Source organism: Micropterus salmoides, unplaced genomic scaffold (genome assembly GCF_014851395.1).
Source record: "Micropterus salmoides isolate LMB-PRFRI ecotype aquatic unplaced genomic scaffold, ASM1485139v1 Ms_hic_scaffold_16, whole genome shotgun sequence".
Taxonomy (NCBI): Eukaryota; Metazoa; Chordata; class Actinopteri; order Centrarchiformes; family Centrarchidae; genus Micropterus; species Micropterus salmoides.
The window spans coordinates 21,210,862-21,225,823 of NW_024040707.1; the positions used below are offsets into that span (position 1 = coordinate 21,210,862).

The 14,962-nt window shown below is 38.8% G+C and overlaps 1 protein-coding gene across 2 annotated transcripts in view; it reads left to right on the plus strand.

The window, feature by feature from the left end:
• The first annotated feature begins 519 nt into the window (after nt 1-519).
• cntn3a.1 (contactin 3a, tandem duplicate 1) overlaps nt 520-14,962 on the plus strand; it is a 78,511-nt gene continuing 64,068 nt past the window's right edge. For both annotated transcript variants that reach the window (XM_038723657.1, XM_038723658.1), the window contains exons 1-2: nt 520-1,207; nt 9,025-9,168. In XM_038723657.1, the coding sequence (XP_038579585.1) occupies nt 9,114-9,168 (55 nt within the window). In that variant the 5' untranslated portion in view covers nt 520-1,207; nt 9,025-9,113. The remainder of the gene's footprint in view (nt 1,208-9,024; nt 9,169-14,962) is intronic.

A 14,962-nucleotide genomic window follows, 5' to 3' on the forward strand; every position in this document is an offset into this window, starting at 1 on the left:
TAATAAATAAATTAGAATGATAACAGCATAGGCTGCGTTGTCCCACCCTAACAGATCAATGCAACAAAACCAAAAGTGGGATGAGGGAGATGTCACTGAAGCACAGTACAAGCGAGCTCTAAACATAAGTGAGAACTCTTGTGTGTGTGGGCTTTGGGTATGTGGAGGCAAGTTAAGATTTTTCTTTATATAAAATATGATCACTCTACAAAATATGATGTATTGATTGACCAGTAGTATAATAAGTAGCCTATGTTATTTGGATGTGCCCTACCTCAAGAGACTACATATTAAAAGGCTGCTTCCACTTTAATGCATCAGTAGTAATAAATCAATAGTAGTCCATAAAAAATACAACACTGAAAGAGTATTTTCTGCATAATGATAACTTTTACTTTTGATTCTTTTTTAAGGAATTCATAAACATCGCATTTATGAATGTTTACTGTGATGTTTATTAATTCCTTAATTCCAGGGTGGTGGGGGTGGGGGGGACTCTAAACAAACAAACAAACAAAAACAACAACAACAACAAAAACACACAGCATCTTCAGATAAGAAAGATCATAGGCTGGTGACTCCTCGTGTCGGCCCGAGTCTCGGGCATCGTGGTGAACGTACTGTGAACCTGCAGCGTGGAAAACAACCCCCAACCCACTGTACATCCACCTCTGATGTCCCATGTGCCACTAAAACGCCGCGCGCGCAGGCAACCAACAGTCCTTATTCTGTCTGTGGACGAGCCGGACGCTCCCGTCAACCAGCCCGTGAACACTTCTAAAATTAATATTTTATATTTATACAGCGACATTTAACAACCTCCAGAGTGCGGAGCTCCTTGTTAGAAGCAACCGCTGCGGGCTTTGGTTCGTATCAGCCTGGCGGCGGTGCGGAATGGACTGCCGGGTTGCCCTAAATGAATGTTCCGGGGATTGGAGTGTGGAGAGCGAAGGACAAAGCTGGTAACAACTACTTTCCGGCTCTGCCCAAGGCACTTGGGGTGGTAAGACTCAGCGCCAGCCGCAGAGGCGAGTTGTGGGGCCATTTCTGCGAGAGCAACATCCGCACTTTCAAGAGACGAACTTCACCGTCGCCGTACGACTCGATGCTGGGAGCTGCTGGGCTCAGGGAGTGAAGAGATGCGCGGTGTAACATGGATATCCGAGAAGGGATAAACATCAGCAAACACCACAGGGGACGTACACAGGTAAAGAAATGCTTTTCTCTATATTCTGTGTAAACTCATTTTTACAATATTCCCAACATATTGTTGCGTATTTTCGTCTGTGCAAGCGTCAGTGTTATTAACCGCCAGTCTAAACAAACTTCCACTTCTGCCACCAAAGATAGTTACAGTAAAAGAGTGGAAAACCTAATATTTTAGACAAAATAAAAATATCAGGATACAGACTGCCATTTTCTGTTACAAAAAAGAAAAGATTAAGCTCCTTTTCATTTCTCTCACGGGCAATAACAGGCGGCATGCACACATATTAGGCTACATACACCACGTTCATCGTGTTATTGCACATGTCAAGGCATATATTTGTGTCCATGCTTTTATGGCCATGTGTCATGTAGGAAACTAACAGGTTTGAAATGCCAGATGTACAGTTCCCAGTTGAGTTGTAGCCTACACATAACCCATTAGAGATAATAACACTCTGTGTCCTCTAATTGCCACTGCCACCCTTTATACCATGCGTCTTTTCTGTAAGAGGACACAAATCCACCTATCAGTTCTTCCTCATTTAAATCCTCTGGCAGAACTCATTTGTCGTCAGTGATCAACAGGGGGATTGGACTCAACCCAGTCTCATCATCTCTCCCTCTCTTTGATTGCTTGGTGCTTGATTGCCGTTCAGATTGTCTGAAGTCCTTTAGCGTGTGCCTCAGTTGGAAAATAGTCAGCCTCATGAAATCAAGTGTCCATATGTTTGAGAGGGACCTGCCTTGGACATCATGATTCTCCTATTAAGAAAATTAGAGGTGGTGGAGGATAGGGTTATTTTGACAATTAAGTCCTCATCCTGAATGTGTAGGCCTACAGTTTGTGTGAGCCCCCCCCCTCTGTTTGCAAGGAAGTCTCAGTGTTGTAAGTTGATTCATGTTGACATAAAGCCAGCTGGATGTGCCCTGGGCATAACTGTTACTACCAAAAACTGTGGTTTTTATTCCCTGCATAAATACTTCGGTGTGCATTTACTCTTCTTACCTTTTGTTTCCAAGTGGTTGGAATACTTAGAGCTACTAGCATCTCCTTGGGGAAATGTGCTTATGGCTGGACACGTTTCTGATGATGTCACTGGCTCAGAAAGAGAAGGAGGCTGGGATGAAGTTCGTAGTACCATACTGAGCGAAGCCTGGTCTGCATGAGAAATTAAAAAAAACGCACACAGACTGAAGAACGTTGATGCAGGCAACATTATGTGCACTCTGATAGGTAGGGGCTGTGGTTTTTCTGGCATTTTAATAAGCAGCAGCATGATCCACATGTTTTTTTTCGTCATAAATCCGTGTCAGTTTTGTGTCTCTACTGTTCACTCATCTCTTTATTTTCAAAAATGAAGGAATGCAGCAGACCAGCAACATTTAACCTGCAGAGCTAAGCCACATCATCTTTTATTCAAAGCTATGCACATCTGGGACAGTTACAGTTCGAAGAGCCACTAAGTTCCACACAATGTAACTGTGATTCTTTACAGTAATTCAGAACAATATCTAAGTGTAACAACAGCAACACAGAACTGAAATTATTTGCATTACATGCTTAGTTATTGCCATAAAATGTTTTAAATCGACAACCCCAACTTCTCAGAGAGCAGATAATTTCCCCTGCATCAAAATACCTCAGCCTTTTGCTACGTGTGTTGTTTTTACTTTTCACATGCTCAGCAGGGTACTGTAAAGTTCATGTTCCAGGTTCCTCCTCTTTTTATGTCAGTGACATCCTTAGAGACGTGTCCGTCCATAAACATAATTTTCTGCTGGCAGAAAAATATCATGTAGGTCAGAGAAAAATGATTCCCTCACAAAATCTCTATATTTGTAACACGCTGCTATTTTATATTTTCCCATTTTTGGTCAAATATTCAAATATCAAACAATAAAAGACATGTACAGTAAGTGAAGTGGACTAGGTCTTAGTCAAATGACAAATCAATGGATGCTTGTTTTCTAGATCTTGACCACTTTACTGAGGCACATGCAGCAAACTCCTGTGATTGTACTGCAACTAATGCATGCTCTGTCCATAACTCTGGAGAAATCGCATATTATGTATTAATTCTAAACATGTACTGTGTATGTAGGCCTAGTGTGTAATGAGTAATGAACAAAATGAACAAAATGCAATGCAATACAGTGTGTATATATATATATATATATGCATACACAAGCATTTAATTTTGGAATGTGGTTTTGATGGACATCCCTGATGGAAGTTTCCAGGGACAGCTCAGATAACAGTAAAAAAGTAAGGTAATCAATATAGGGAAACCATTTTTACTTGCTAGGTCACAAGTAAAATAGCCTATATATAGTTTATATGTTTTTAATAATACTGTATTTTTGTAATCAGCGTCCTTCCAGGTCTAGCCACATTGCTCACAGACACAAAGGTTTTTTGTCTGAAAGCAGATCTTTCATTCTTTACATTAACAACAGCTTGCATTTTCTCCATCATGGGCTTAAAATGGCCTACCATGATAACTGCTGAGTTCCACCAAAGTGTTTCACCAAAGACCTAAATCTGTGTATTTAAGGGACAGTTAATTGGCAGAGGGTTAAATCTAATGGGATCCTTAATTAGTACCTTAGTAAAGGCAGTGCACTGGATTTTGTCAAGCGCTTGTGCCTAGAAACACATTCAGTCAGAGCCAGCATCCGGTATAAGACACAGAATACACACTATGTTTGCTGCAGATGCCTTATTAGAGTAATTAAAATCTAGGCCACGCCAGTCACATCTAGGTTATTTCAATAAAATAAAAAGTCCCTACACTTTTATGACTTATTATACCGAGTATTTACAATGAGTGCATTGCTTGAGTTTTAACCATTCAATCATTCATCAGCTGATAGAAAGAGTGTTCAGAAACTTTAAAGCTGTGTTTTGATGCTATAAGGGTGTGGAAAATATATTACATATACTGTTCTCATTACTTTATGTTAAAACTTGGGGCTTGTGTGCAAGCAGGAAGAACCTTTCAACACACTCTTGTCACAGGGGAGAGTGAGATGAGCGCTTTAGTGGAGTGCTCCTGGTGTGGTCTGGAGAAATGAAGAAGCTGGCATGTGTTATGTCATGCCTGCGGCTTGTGTACTTAGATCAAAAGACCATTAGTCTCTTTGTCTTGTGCCACTGTTTGAGGTAGAATCTTGGCTAGGGAATACGTTGGCACTTCCTTGACTCCCGTGGTGTGCCATTTGTGTGGAATGAAAAAATTGGGTTGGCATGCATAAAAGCTTCAGCTCAAGAAAGTTTTAGCTTTTTGAGTTCTTGAGTTTATACAGCCAGTACAATGAGAAGGAAGCACCTTCAAAATACCTCTGAAAGTACTGTCATCTTTTTTGTTGTTAAAATTGTACAGGAGGCTACAAACATGTTTTTTGGGTTTAACAGATATGACACCTACTCAACATATTGCAGGAAGCATGTCTGTTCGATGATATAAAAAGAAAAATATTATCAAACCTTCAAAGAACAGCAGTATAGTCTTTGTAACTGCATAAGTAGCTTGCACAGTCAAAAACAATAGCATATATTTAGTTTGATTATTGAGTATTTAGTGGAAAAGAACCTCATAAGTATAAAATACAATCATCTGATAGGATGGACTTGATATCATAATCATCACCACCCTTCCACAGAGTTGCTTGAAAAATCTTTGGTTCATGTGTACGGTGAAATTTCTCATTCCCTTCTACTACTACTACTACTTCTAGTAGTCTCAACTCGAGCACCACCAGAAAATGAATTTTAAATGACTGGAGGCACTCAGAACCGTGAGATGAGGCTGGAAAACACTGATCGAGCTGCTGTCTGCAGATCAAGTGAAGTCACAGCTCAGGTGATTAAAGATGCAGCATTGTATGCCATTTTTTCCTGGTCTTGTCTCGTTCCTGCAGAGTGTGGGAGTCTGGTCTCATTCATGATTCAGCGCTCGGGGGGCGTGGGTGTGTGTGTGGGGGGTGCTCATGCATTTTAGTGTGAATTTTATCTTCATCTGGACTCTTCCACCAAAGGGACCTGGAGTACCCTTCTATTAATACTTTTTTGAGCCCTGAAAAATTGATGGCAGCAGGAGAGACCGGGTGTAGTGTAGAGAGTCGAATCAACTGCCATCACTGTCAGCTTCTGCAGCTGACAGAACTACAATCTGTGGTTTATCAACTCCAGCTGATGCTGTCGGAGAAGAAGAGGAAAAGAGATGTCACTTTGACAACACTGAAATTTTGAGGAGAGCTTTGTCTCCTCAAATCTTAGGTTTCCCTCAACGTGGCTGCATGTCCTCAAAAGTCATGGTTTCTGCTGTTCCAATACATGGCATTGATTCCATGTGATTGGATGAAATCCTAGTACTTCTACACAGGGGAATTAAGCCTGACTGTCCTTCCTGTTGACACGCAGTAAATGCTACAAAGAACTGATTCATCAATAAATTACTCAGCCTAAAAAAAAGCCTATAAATATCAGAAAATCATGCAAAAAGGAACATCAAATATTTTTCTGAAGCACACGTTCTTATTGCTTGGTTTGTCTGACCAACAGTTCAAAACCTGAAGATATTCAATATTAGGGCTGGATGATGTGGCCAAAAATGTTAAAAGTTAACGATAAAAAGTTTCGTATCTTTCAATATATATATATATTTTTTTTCGAGTTTAAAGGCTGATTTTTGCTCCTGAGTGAAAGTTGAAGAAACTTAATGGTTAATTGTGGTATAAACTCTTTAAACTCCAAACAGTGGATCACTTCTCAAATCTGAGGTAGAACATTCAAAACAATTATGATAAAATCTTTGATAACAAATATGCATTAGTATAATTAAGTAAAAACTTTTTTCAGTCCTTTTTCCTCAATAAAATAAACATCTTAATAAAAAAAAGTCCTAATGTGTGTATGATTCAATTGAATAAAATCAAACATTTATTGAATATTTACCGAACATTTGTTATATTGTTATTGAAAAAAAGATATCACAATAATTATTGTTATTGTTTAATTGTCCAGCCCTATTCAATATACAGTGAAATAAAACTGCCAGTCCTGAATCCTTGGCATTTTGACTGCTCATAACTGAATGCTTAATTTATTATCAAAATTGTTTATTAATCACCAAAGGAAAATGTGCTGTACTATTGATGTCTTCATATAAGACTAGACATGATCTGAGATGTTGGTTATTATCATAGTGTGACATTTAGACATTTTACAGTTTTTTCCTAAAACTGGAAACACACCTGACATTTTGCAGATCTCCTCTCATCATCAAGACTTGCTTCTTATTAAAATGTTTTGATCTTCCAACATCAATCACAGGCTGTATTGGTAAAATGATGTCAAAGCTTTTGAATTTGGCAGCAACAATTTATATTTCCCAGAGAAATGGACACATTTGTACTTGGGCTGAAATGTCAGTTTCATAGCTAAGAATATTACACACTTGACAGATATAATGCGCTATGCAGCATGCCCATCATACAGTCAGCAGTGGTTAAATCATTAAACAAAAATTGCATTCAGATTTTATATGTCATTCACCATTTGAGAGGCTGAAATGCTCGCCGTTGTGTTACATTTAAATGCAGTTGAGTTTGTGCAAATTGGGTCAGGAAATGTTAGGGCCAGGACTGTCATTCCAGCCTTGATCATATTCCATTTTTCAACCATTGGCTTTTCCCAGAAACATGAAAGAGGGTGGAACTTGAAAGGCAAAGTTTGAAAGCCTTCCCTATCATTAACTTTCATCTCATACAGCAAACAAATGAGTGAATCGATTTGGGATGAAAGTAAGTCATTGGCCTTGTCACTGCCACTTAAGGTCACAAGGGTAATTAATTTATACTGAAGAGGAAGTAGAATACTGCCATGGACACTACGCGACTCCCCCAGCCATCATCTTAGTGCTGAGCTTCTTTGGATCAAAAGGCTGTCTTTTTTTACCCCCTACTAACCCCGCGGCCTGGTGTCGCGTGTCTCAGGGCTTGCTGATTAATAGAGATCAAGAGTTTTCTGACAGAGGCCAACAGATCCCTTCCTTTATGAATGGGGTGTCTCAATAGTTCACACGTTCAGGTCGTGTTCACTTGTGGTGCTGTCAAGGCAAGATAAATTAATTTTATATGACCAGAGTGTCAGACATTTGCTTAGCTGACAAAACCATTACGTGAACAGTTTTTGAAAATCTTAAACATTTGTCACAAGTGTATGAGTGTCAAAGTGCAGCAGCAGTTCGATCTGCAGCCAAGAGGTCCAAATATTTACATTGATAATCAAAATAAAACTTGAACATTTTTCCAGATTAGTGTACATATAAATGTTAGATGTTAACCAAACATTCGAATAACATGGTTGAGTTGGAATATAAATTTTTTTCTGAAAAGACATTGTGTGGAGAAATTTATTCAGCACATCTCTCACAATTATTCCCTCAAAGGAGGAGCACTCCAAAAATATCCAGGAGCACAAGAAGGGATTTGAAGTCTCTCTGTTTTATTATTAAAAGCCAACATTTACTCATGACATTTGCATCCTAATAACTGCAAGATAAGTTGGAACTAAGATGACACTCTAAACCCAATCTACATAATGAGATTTATAGGGGAAAGTGTTGCCTTTAATGGTTTAGTACATGCAGAAGGGAAGAGTAGTGTAGGCGAACGTGTCAGGGACACAGTTGATATATTCACATAAGCATCAGTATGCTCTGTCATGCCTTTCAGCCGTGCAAAGATAAGAAGGGTGCAGATAACTGAGAAACTATGAAAGTGTAATCTTTCAGTTGTCTCTTTTTTCTGGCAATTGCCTCTTGATAGACTATACTCTATGTTCCTATTAATTTTTTTCCTCTCATTTATTTCAACATGCTGATGACGTGTAGTCAGAGGAGACTGCCATAAGTCAGTTAAATGTATCAGAGTCAGTTTGAACAAAGCCAGTGGCTAATTTCCTCTCTTCATCCTTCATAACCAGCATAATGTACGCAAACATTTATCCGCTGCTTTATCAGAAAGGATCATCACTATCAACATGTTTAGGGGCGTTGGAGTATTTAGACAAATAAATTCATCAGTGTTTGTCAGTGACAGGAGGAATGCAACTCATGATCATTTCACAACTTTTTTGGGGGGGGACTTGATTTGAGTCTAAGCAGGGATAAATTATTGTTTAATCCTTGAGAAAATCAATTGTGTGAGTCTCCCCGGGGACTGGAAACGGTTTTGCCCTGCATACAGTCATCTCCTTATGTCAGAAATACATAATCCCTCCAGCTCAGACAAATTCGAGGAGCCAGGGCAGTGCTTTATTACATGCTAGGGATGTGTCTGACAACCAGCTTGCTTTTTGTTTTGTCTCAGCAGGTTTGAGTACAAGCAAGCAAACCCCTTTATGTGTCTGTTGAAGACATGATCCCTATTATGCAATGTTAAGCACACTCAAGCAAACTCTACAGCACAAGTGTTTTGTAAGTGCTTTACTTGGACAAATCATTGTCTGTGTTTGTACAAGACGAAGTGGTTCCTTGATTATTTTCTCAGATCACGGTATCTGCAAGAGCTGGCATTAAATTTCACCCAGACCTGAAAGTGTTTGCAAAGATGAAAATGTTATTATTAGCAAAGGTGTTTTGGCTTTCAGGATATGATTTCGACTATCCTCTTGTGTTTTAATATATAGCATTAAAGCCATTGCTTAGCACACATGGTCAGTTACTGTCCTTGTGAAATAACACCATCTGATGAAACCAGTGGTTCTGAATGTCTAATTGCATACCCCCTTCCTTTCTTTTCATTTGACAGGAGAACGGTGAAAGCGCTAGAAAGGACAAAGCCAGAATTCTACACACCTGTGATTGGATGTGAGCTTGTATTGACCTGAGACCATTAAAATGGAGTTGCTATGGAAAGTTATACTGTTGCTGTCATTGGTGCAGTGTCTGGCAGGTAAGCCTCCCAAACATGCATTTTTTTTTATGTTGTTAGCACAGAGGCTATGAATTGTGATTTATAGATTTGTATGTGATGGCGATTTACAGAACAGATGGCACTTACAGGTAAAATGGAAAACTAAAAGGTTTTATGGAAAAGAGCGCCCAAAGCTTTGCACCAATTTTACAAATGGTAGGAAAGGTTCACCTTGTTGTCTTTTCATTGGCAGCTCAAGGCAGCAAATCAGCATTACTTTAGTTGGTGCATAGCGGCTATCTCTTTTTTCCCAGCTGTGAATTACCTTGGAAATGAATAAACCAGGTTTCTGTCTCTGAAAGACAGTCCCTATCTGGCAGGTGACTGTGCTGTCATTCATTTTAAAGAGCCCCTGAATTGTTACCCTAATTGAGATTGCACTGGTAGTAGTACAGAAATCTTGTCATTGATCTTGCTTTTAATGAGAGACCTAATTTTCCTCCCTTACAAAGTGTCCAGGGTCAAATGCTAGTTCTCTTCAGAATGTCAGAATCTGAAGCTAAGCTTTGTCGCATGGGCACAGTATCTTGAGGAATGAGTAATCTTTCATGTTGCCTTGCTCCAAAGCAGCAGCCCCCACCTCACAGCTGGGACCTAAAATAATTAGTGTGCGTGCGTGTGTGTGCTTGTAAACTGCCACTGTGTGTATTTGTTTGTGCATGCGCGTCTCTTTTCAAAAGCACAACAGCACGTCGACACCTAAATTTGCCTACATGGCAATTAGCACCACTTATCACTAAATCCAATACACATCAGTGGATGTCTAATGAGGCTTTCCTCCGGGAACTGTGACTCACTATGGGATTAGGATCTACACCACAAGTCACACCACATATTATGTCCTACTTAGGCATTCTGTTAAATATACAGAGGACTGTCTTTGAAACTCTGAAATCCTGCCACAAACCTGACAGAATTTTGATCTCAGACAAACAGCTTCAAGGAGACAATTCAAGTCTGCCATCTGTTTTGCACACTAGATCCCAGCCACAAAATTTGGAGAAACCACATTCAGAGTGATCTATTCCAAGCAAATTAGTGCTTAACAAAGGAGTAGAGGGCAAATGGTTTCTCAAAAGCATTGGGTTGCACAGCCCTTGCCTCACTCTTGAGGCTTACACTCACAGTTGGTAAGACAGAATACCCAAGCATTAATATTCAGCATGGGGTTACATTACATATGCTCTGCTTGCAAGACAAGTATGGCGCAATATAACGATAGACCTCCAAAGTCTCCATGTTCTGAGAAAGAAATGTTAAGCATTTTAGTATGCAGGGACACACTACTGGGTAGAGAAAGCACAGTGTGAGGCTGTTAGACAGGAGCTTCTAGGTAGTTTATTTATCCAGTCTTGGACGTGTGTGTGTTTTTTTTAAACAGTAGGCATCAGCTGTGTGGGAGAGCATTGGGGCCAAAGGGAAGTCATTCCCATAGCGAGTTCAGTGGAAGTTAACCAGCACTCGCCCCATTCCTCCCAGAGGGTCTGAATGGCCTGTGGCAGGGGCGTGTACTATATGTGTCTTTGTGTGAATGAGTGAGTGAGTGAGTGAGTGAGTGAGTGAGTGAGATAGAGAGAGAGAGAGTGAGGGCAAGGACGAGGCATTGCAGGTATGACTTGCAGGTACGGTGCAGTTGGTCCACATAGATGCAGCTAACCTTCACTTAGCAAGCCACTTCCAGCACTGGATCAACAGTCTCAGTTTGACAGAAGTGGTTTTGTTATACAGTTATAAACTGATTGGTCGAATGAATGCTCAAAAAGGTAATTACTAGAAATCTCTTATTTAAAACATTAACTTATTATCAGTAAGGACTGGAGAGAGGAGATGGCATTTCTGTTCAATTACCTCACTGCAATATTCATAAACACATTATATCAAAGAGATAACGTACAGCGATCCAGTCATTAGGGAAACATAAGCCCCTACAAGGGAAATAAAGACAAGGCTGTGAAGCTTGCTGCACATATTCTCTTGTACTGCACAACAACTTGCCAAAAACATAAATGATTTGATGCAAAATATTGATTTCAAAACATTTTACTAGTAGCTCAATGAATTTACAAGCATCTTCCAAAAACAACTGCTAGGAGTGCAATCATGAAAACATCTGTAGTTGGCATTGAAGGGCTACAATTTAACTGCTCTGAAGACAGAAACATAAAGAAGTCCAGCAAGATTGCTGTTAAGGCTCTAACCAGCAATCATATGTTTCACTGGAAAAATCTACAGTTTCAGAGAAGTAATGCATTTTTTGGCACAAGGTCTTGATGAAAAATCAACAATATCTCTAGGATTTGTTGGAAGTTGAGTGATATGATTAGATATTTTATGTTCAGGAATCACTCAGCTCTTTATTGGCCAATCAGAGCTAAGTATTCAACAAAGCTGTAATGAGCTCCTGTTGTGCCTAACTGAAGTGGTAGCAGTCGTGCTACCATCACAAATAATGCTTGTGTTTTATTGGATGTTGTGTTGAGTTTGTGGTTGTGCTACTGGAAACCTGGGAGCTTTAAAAGATCTGTACATCTTTTTTTTTTTTATCATACTTTTTATTGTTTCCTTAAGAAAAATGTCACCCCTCCCTTCCCAAGCACACAGGAGAAGCTACAGTGGCTCTGTTGGCGCTTCTTACTTCTCTTCTTACTTCTAATAAATGTGACGACAACGACTACTACTACTACTACTACTACTACTACTACTACTACTACTACTACTACTCAGTTTGTCCATTTGGGCTACTGTAGAAACATGGCAGTGCAACATGGCGAAGTCCATGTAAGGGGACCCGCGGTGTATGTAGATATAAATGGCTCATTCTAAGGTAATAAAAACTGTCCATTATACAGTGTTATGCATGTTACCTAAATATTACACACTGAACCTTTAAATCATAGCAAATCAAGAAGTATGTAACAAGATAACAAAGGTGTATTAAGCAAAATATTCAAAAACAAGGGATAAAGAAAATAAAAGTAAAATAAATTCACATAACACATTCCCAGCGTCTACTTATTTTTTATAAATATATCTTAATACAATACTGATATGTTAGAATATGTATTACAATCGTTATTGGATTGCTATAATTGTTCCTCCTGTCCATACTGGTTGTGGAGACACCCATTTTTAAAGTGATGTAAGTCATGGGGGACAAAATCCTCAGTGAAAATGCACTTTGAAGTTATGAGGCTAATATGAGCTTTCAGCAGTCTGAGTTGGTCAGATGAAGTGGATATTTTCCAAAGCTTTAGCTATTTTAGTACAAAATCCCTTTTTCTGCAAGGAGGCACCTTAACAAAATGTGGGATACATTGTTACATAGAAAGAGGACTGTGCATTTTATCCCTTACTCACTTTATCACTTACTTTGACGTAGCATTTGGAAGGCATCTTCCCACAACCAGAATTAACTGAAGGAATGACTACAGAGACCAAAAACAGTTTAAATGAACATACAGTTTGGACTTTTAAGACTATTTAAGATACATATGAACCTATTCTTTAAAATAACACAGCCAGTGGTCTCCCTAAATAAATACCTTAAATAAATGCTCACAGGACAAGACAAATTTTACCACCACCACTGTTCATTTAAAGCAGGTTCATGTCTTAGTGATGCTGGTGAAAATGAAGGGCTGTTTCTGGCATTATAATCTCCGAGAACTACTTTTACTTAGCTCTGTATCCCTCATCTCTGGAATGCCAGAGAGGATTTTCAAATATTGACGTACCTCATTGATTCATGAGTACATGGCAAAGCCTTTTAGGAATCCTTAAGCAAGGATTTTATTGCACCTTTGAAGTTCTGTATATGTGAAGATGTGAAATATTCCCCAGTGAATCTTCCTCCCATAGCTTTCTATATTTTTGCTTCATCCAAGAATGGAAAATCATAAAATTTAAATGTGTTTACATACATACATTTACATTTACATACATAAATAGACAGGGTCAAATAGCAACATCAAACAATTAACAGGACAACAATGGCAAATCACAACGGCAACATTAGCTTTAACAAAAATACGTTACATAATACAGTGCATCAACAAGGCATCAATATTTATTCAGGTGTTTATTTGCGAAAGTAACTAACATTAGCTAACAGTGACCACTTCCTAGAACAGGCTAAATTTGCCAACCTCTGTTCTGATAGTAGGAACTTTAAAGTGAAGCCAATTCACTTTTAATATATACTGTGTAATATATCTTGTAAATACAGCACTATCAATTAAACAGCAATATATATTGTATTTGTGTCTTTATCTGTGAGCTGCTTTTACTGCCATATTTTAATTTCAAGTAACTATGCACAGCTTATTAACAGTATTTATAAGATTTATGTCACGTTTTGTGAGAAATATTTACAAAATCCACTCTGTTTGCCGCATTGTCAAAAAATGAAAACCAACAATCTCAAATCAGGTATTTTCAGGCAGTTACTATGGTTAGAGACATTATGGTACAGTTTCAAACCATGATGAATGTTTCCATTAGTGTAGACCATAGCAGCTACTAAGGGACAAATAACCTTCTAACAAATCTTGAGGAGGAAAAGGTAGGAATATTATTACAATTAGATGACAAATGACATTGAGAAGCAATACGTTCCTGGGTTTATGTAGACATTCAGTAGAGAGAACAACAAAAAAATATAGCTTTAATTTGCTATTCCCACATATGGTGTTGGACCCCATCAATTCTGTGTTTCCCCAGTGAACATGGCATTGCATACCCAATAGTGTTATTGAATTTCTGATGCACTAGCTTTGATTAGCTAGAGAGTGGTGTGACAGGGTTGGATATTGGTTGGGAATGTGTTGGCCACATACCTCTCCTTACAGACTATGTCGCTGAAAATGTAATTAACTTAATTAACGAGAGTCTGCAGTACAGTACAGTACACCCTAGTTGATTGTCACAGCAGTAAAGTATGGCCTGGAACATTTTGTGATAGTTTGACTCTTGGGCTATTTCTTTTTATGTGTTTCTAATACATCTTCTCACTACTTCCTGAATCAGAATGTGGCAATCTTCATTCACTATTTCTCCTTTAACACAATTTTCTGGTGACATTTTAAATTATTTATATTTTTATTACTTACGGTCAATTTCTTTATTTTTTAAAGGACCTTGAAAAACAAGTTCCACAGATATTTCAAACATTGAGGCGAGATGTGATTGAACCTACAACTTGCTCGAAACCACCCAAACCTTCCTTCTGCTCTGGAGTAACATTTGCTGCCCCTGAATGAGAGAACTTAAAGGTGTACCTTATCGGCTTGGACAGAGGGGAAAGATGCTTTAAAAAGCAAGATTGGCTTTTTTTATTTGATGCATAAAACCCTGAGCTGAAACGAATGGATTTGGGACCTCACAAACGACCGATACCTCCCCCACAACCGACTCCCCATGTGCCTGTTTATTCATGCTGAGGTAAGCTGGAGGAATTCATTTGCTGTCAGCTAGTATTGAATTTGAGATTAGTTTTTATTTCAGACTCCTAAACAGCTCCCTCTGCCTTCCACTTGTGCTTCGATGCTGAGTCTTATGTTGTCTAAGGAGTCTTCGAAAACGGCTGCACATATCACATCTGGCAGAGGGTAAAAGAAATAAGTGTGTGTGTGTGGGGTGGGGGGGGTATTTAAAAAAAATAAGACCCTTTCATTATAACCTCCATCTCTATCCTATCTATAGCAGCATTGTTCAGTGAACTTCCTGTTAGGATTCTGGATCAGTGCACCTCTCTAATAAAACGCTTTTTCATCAT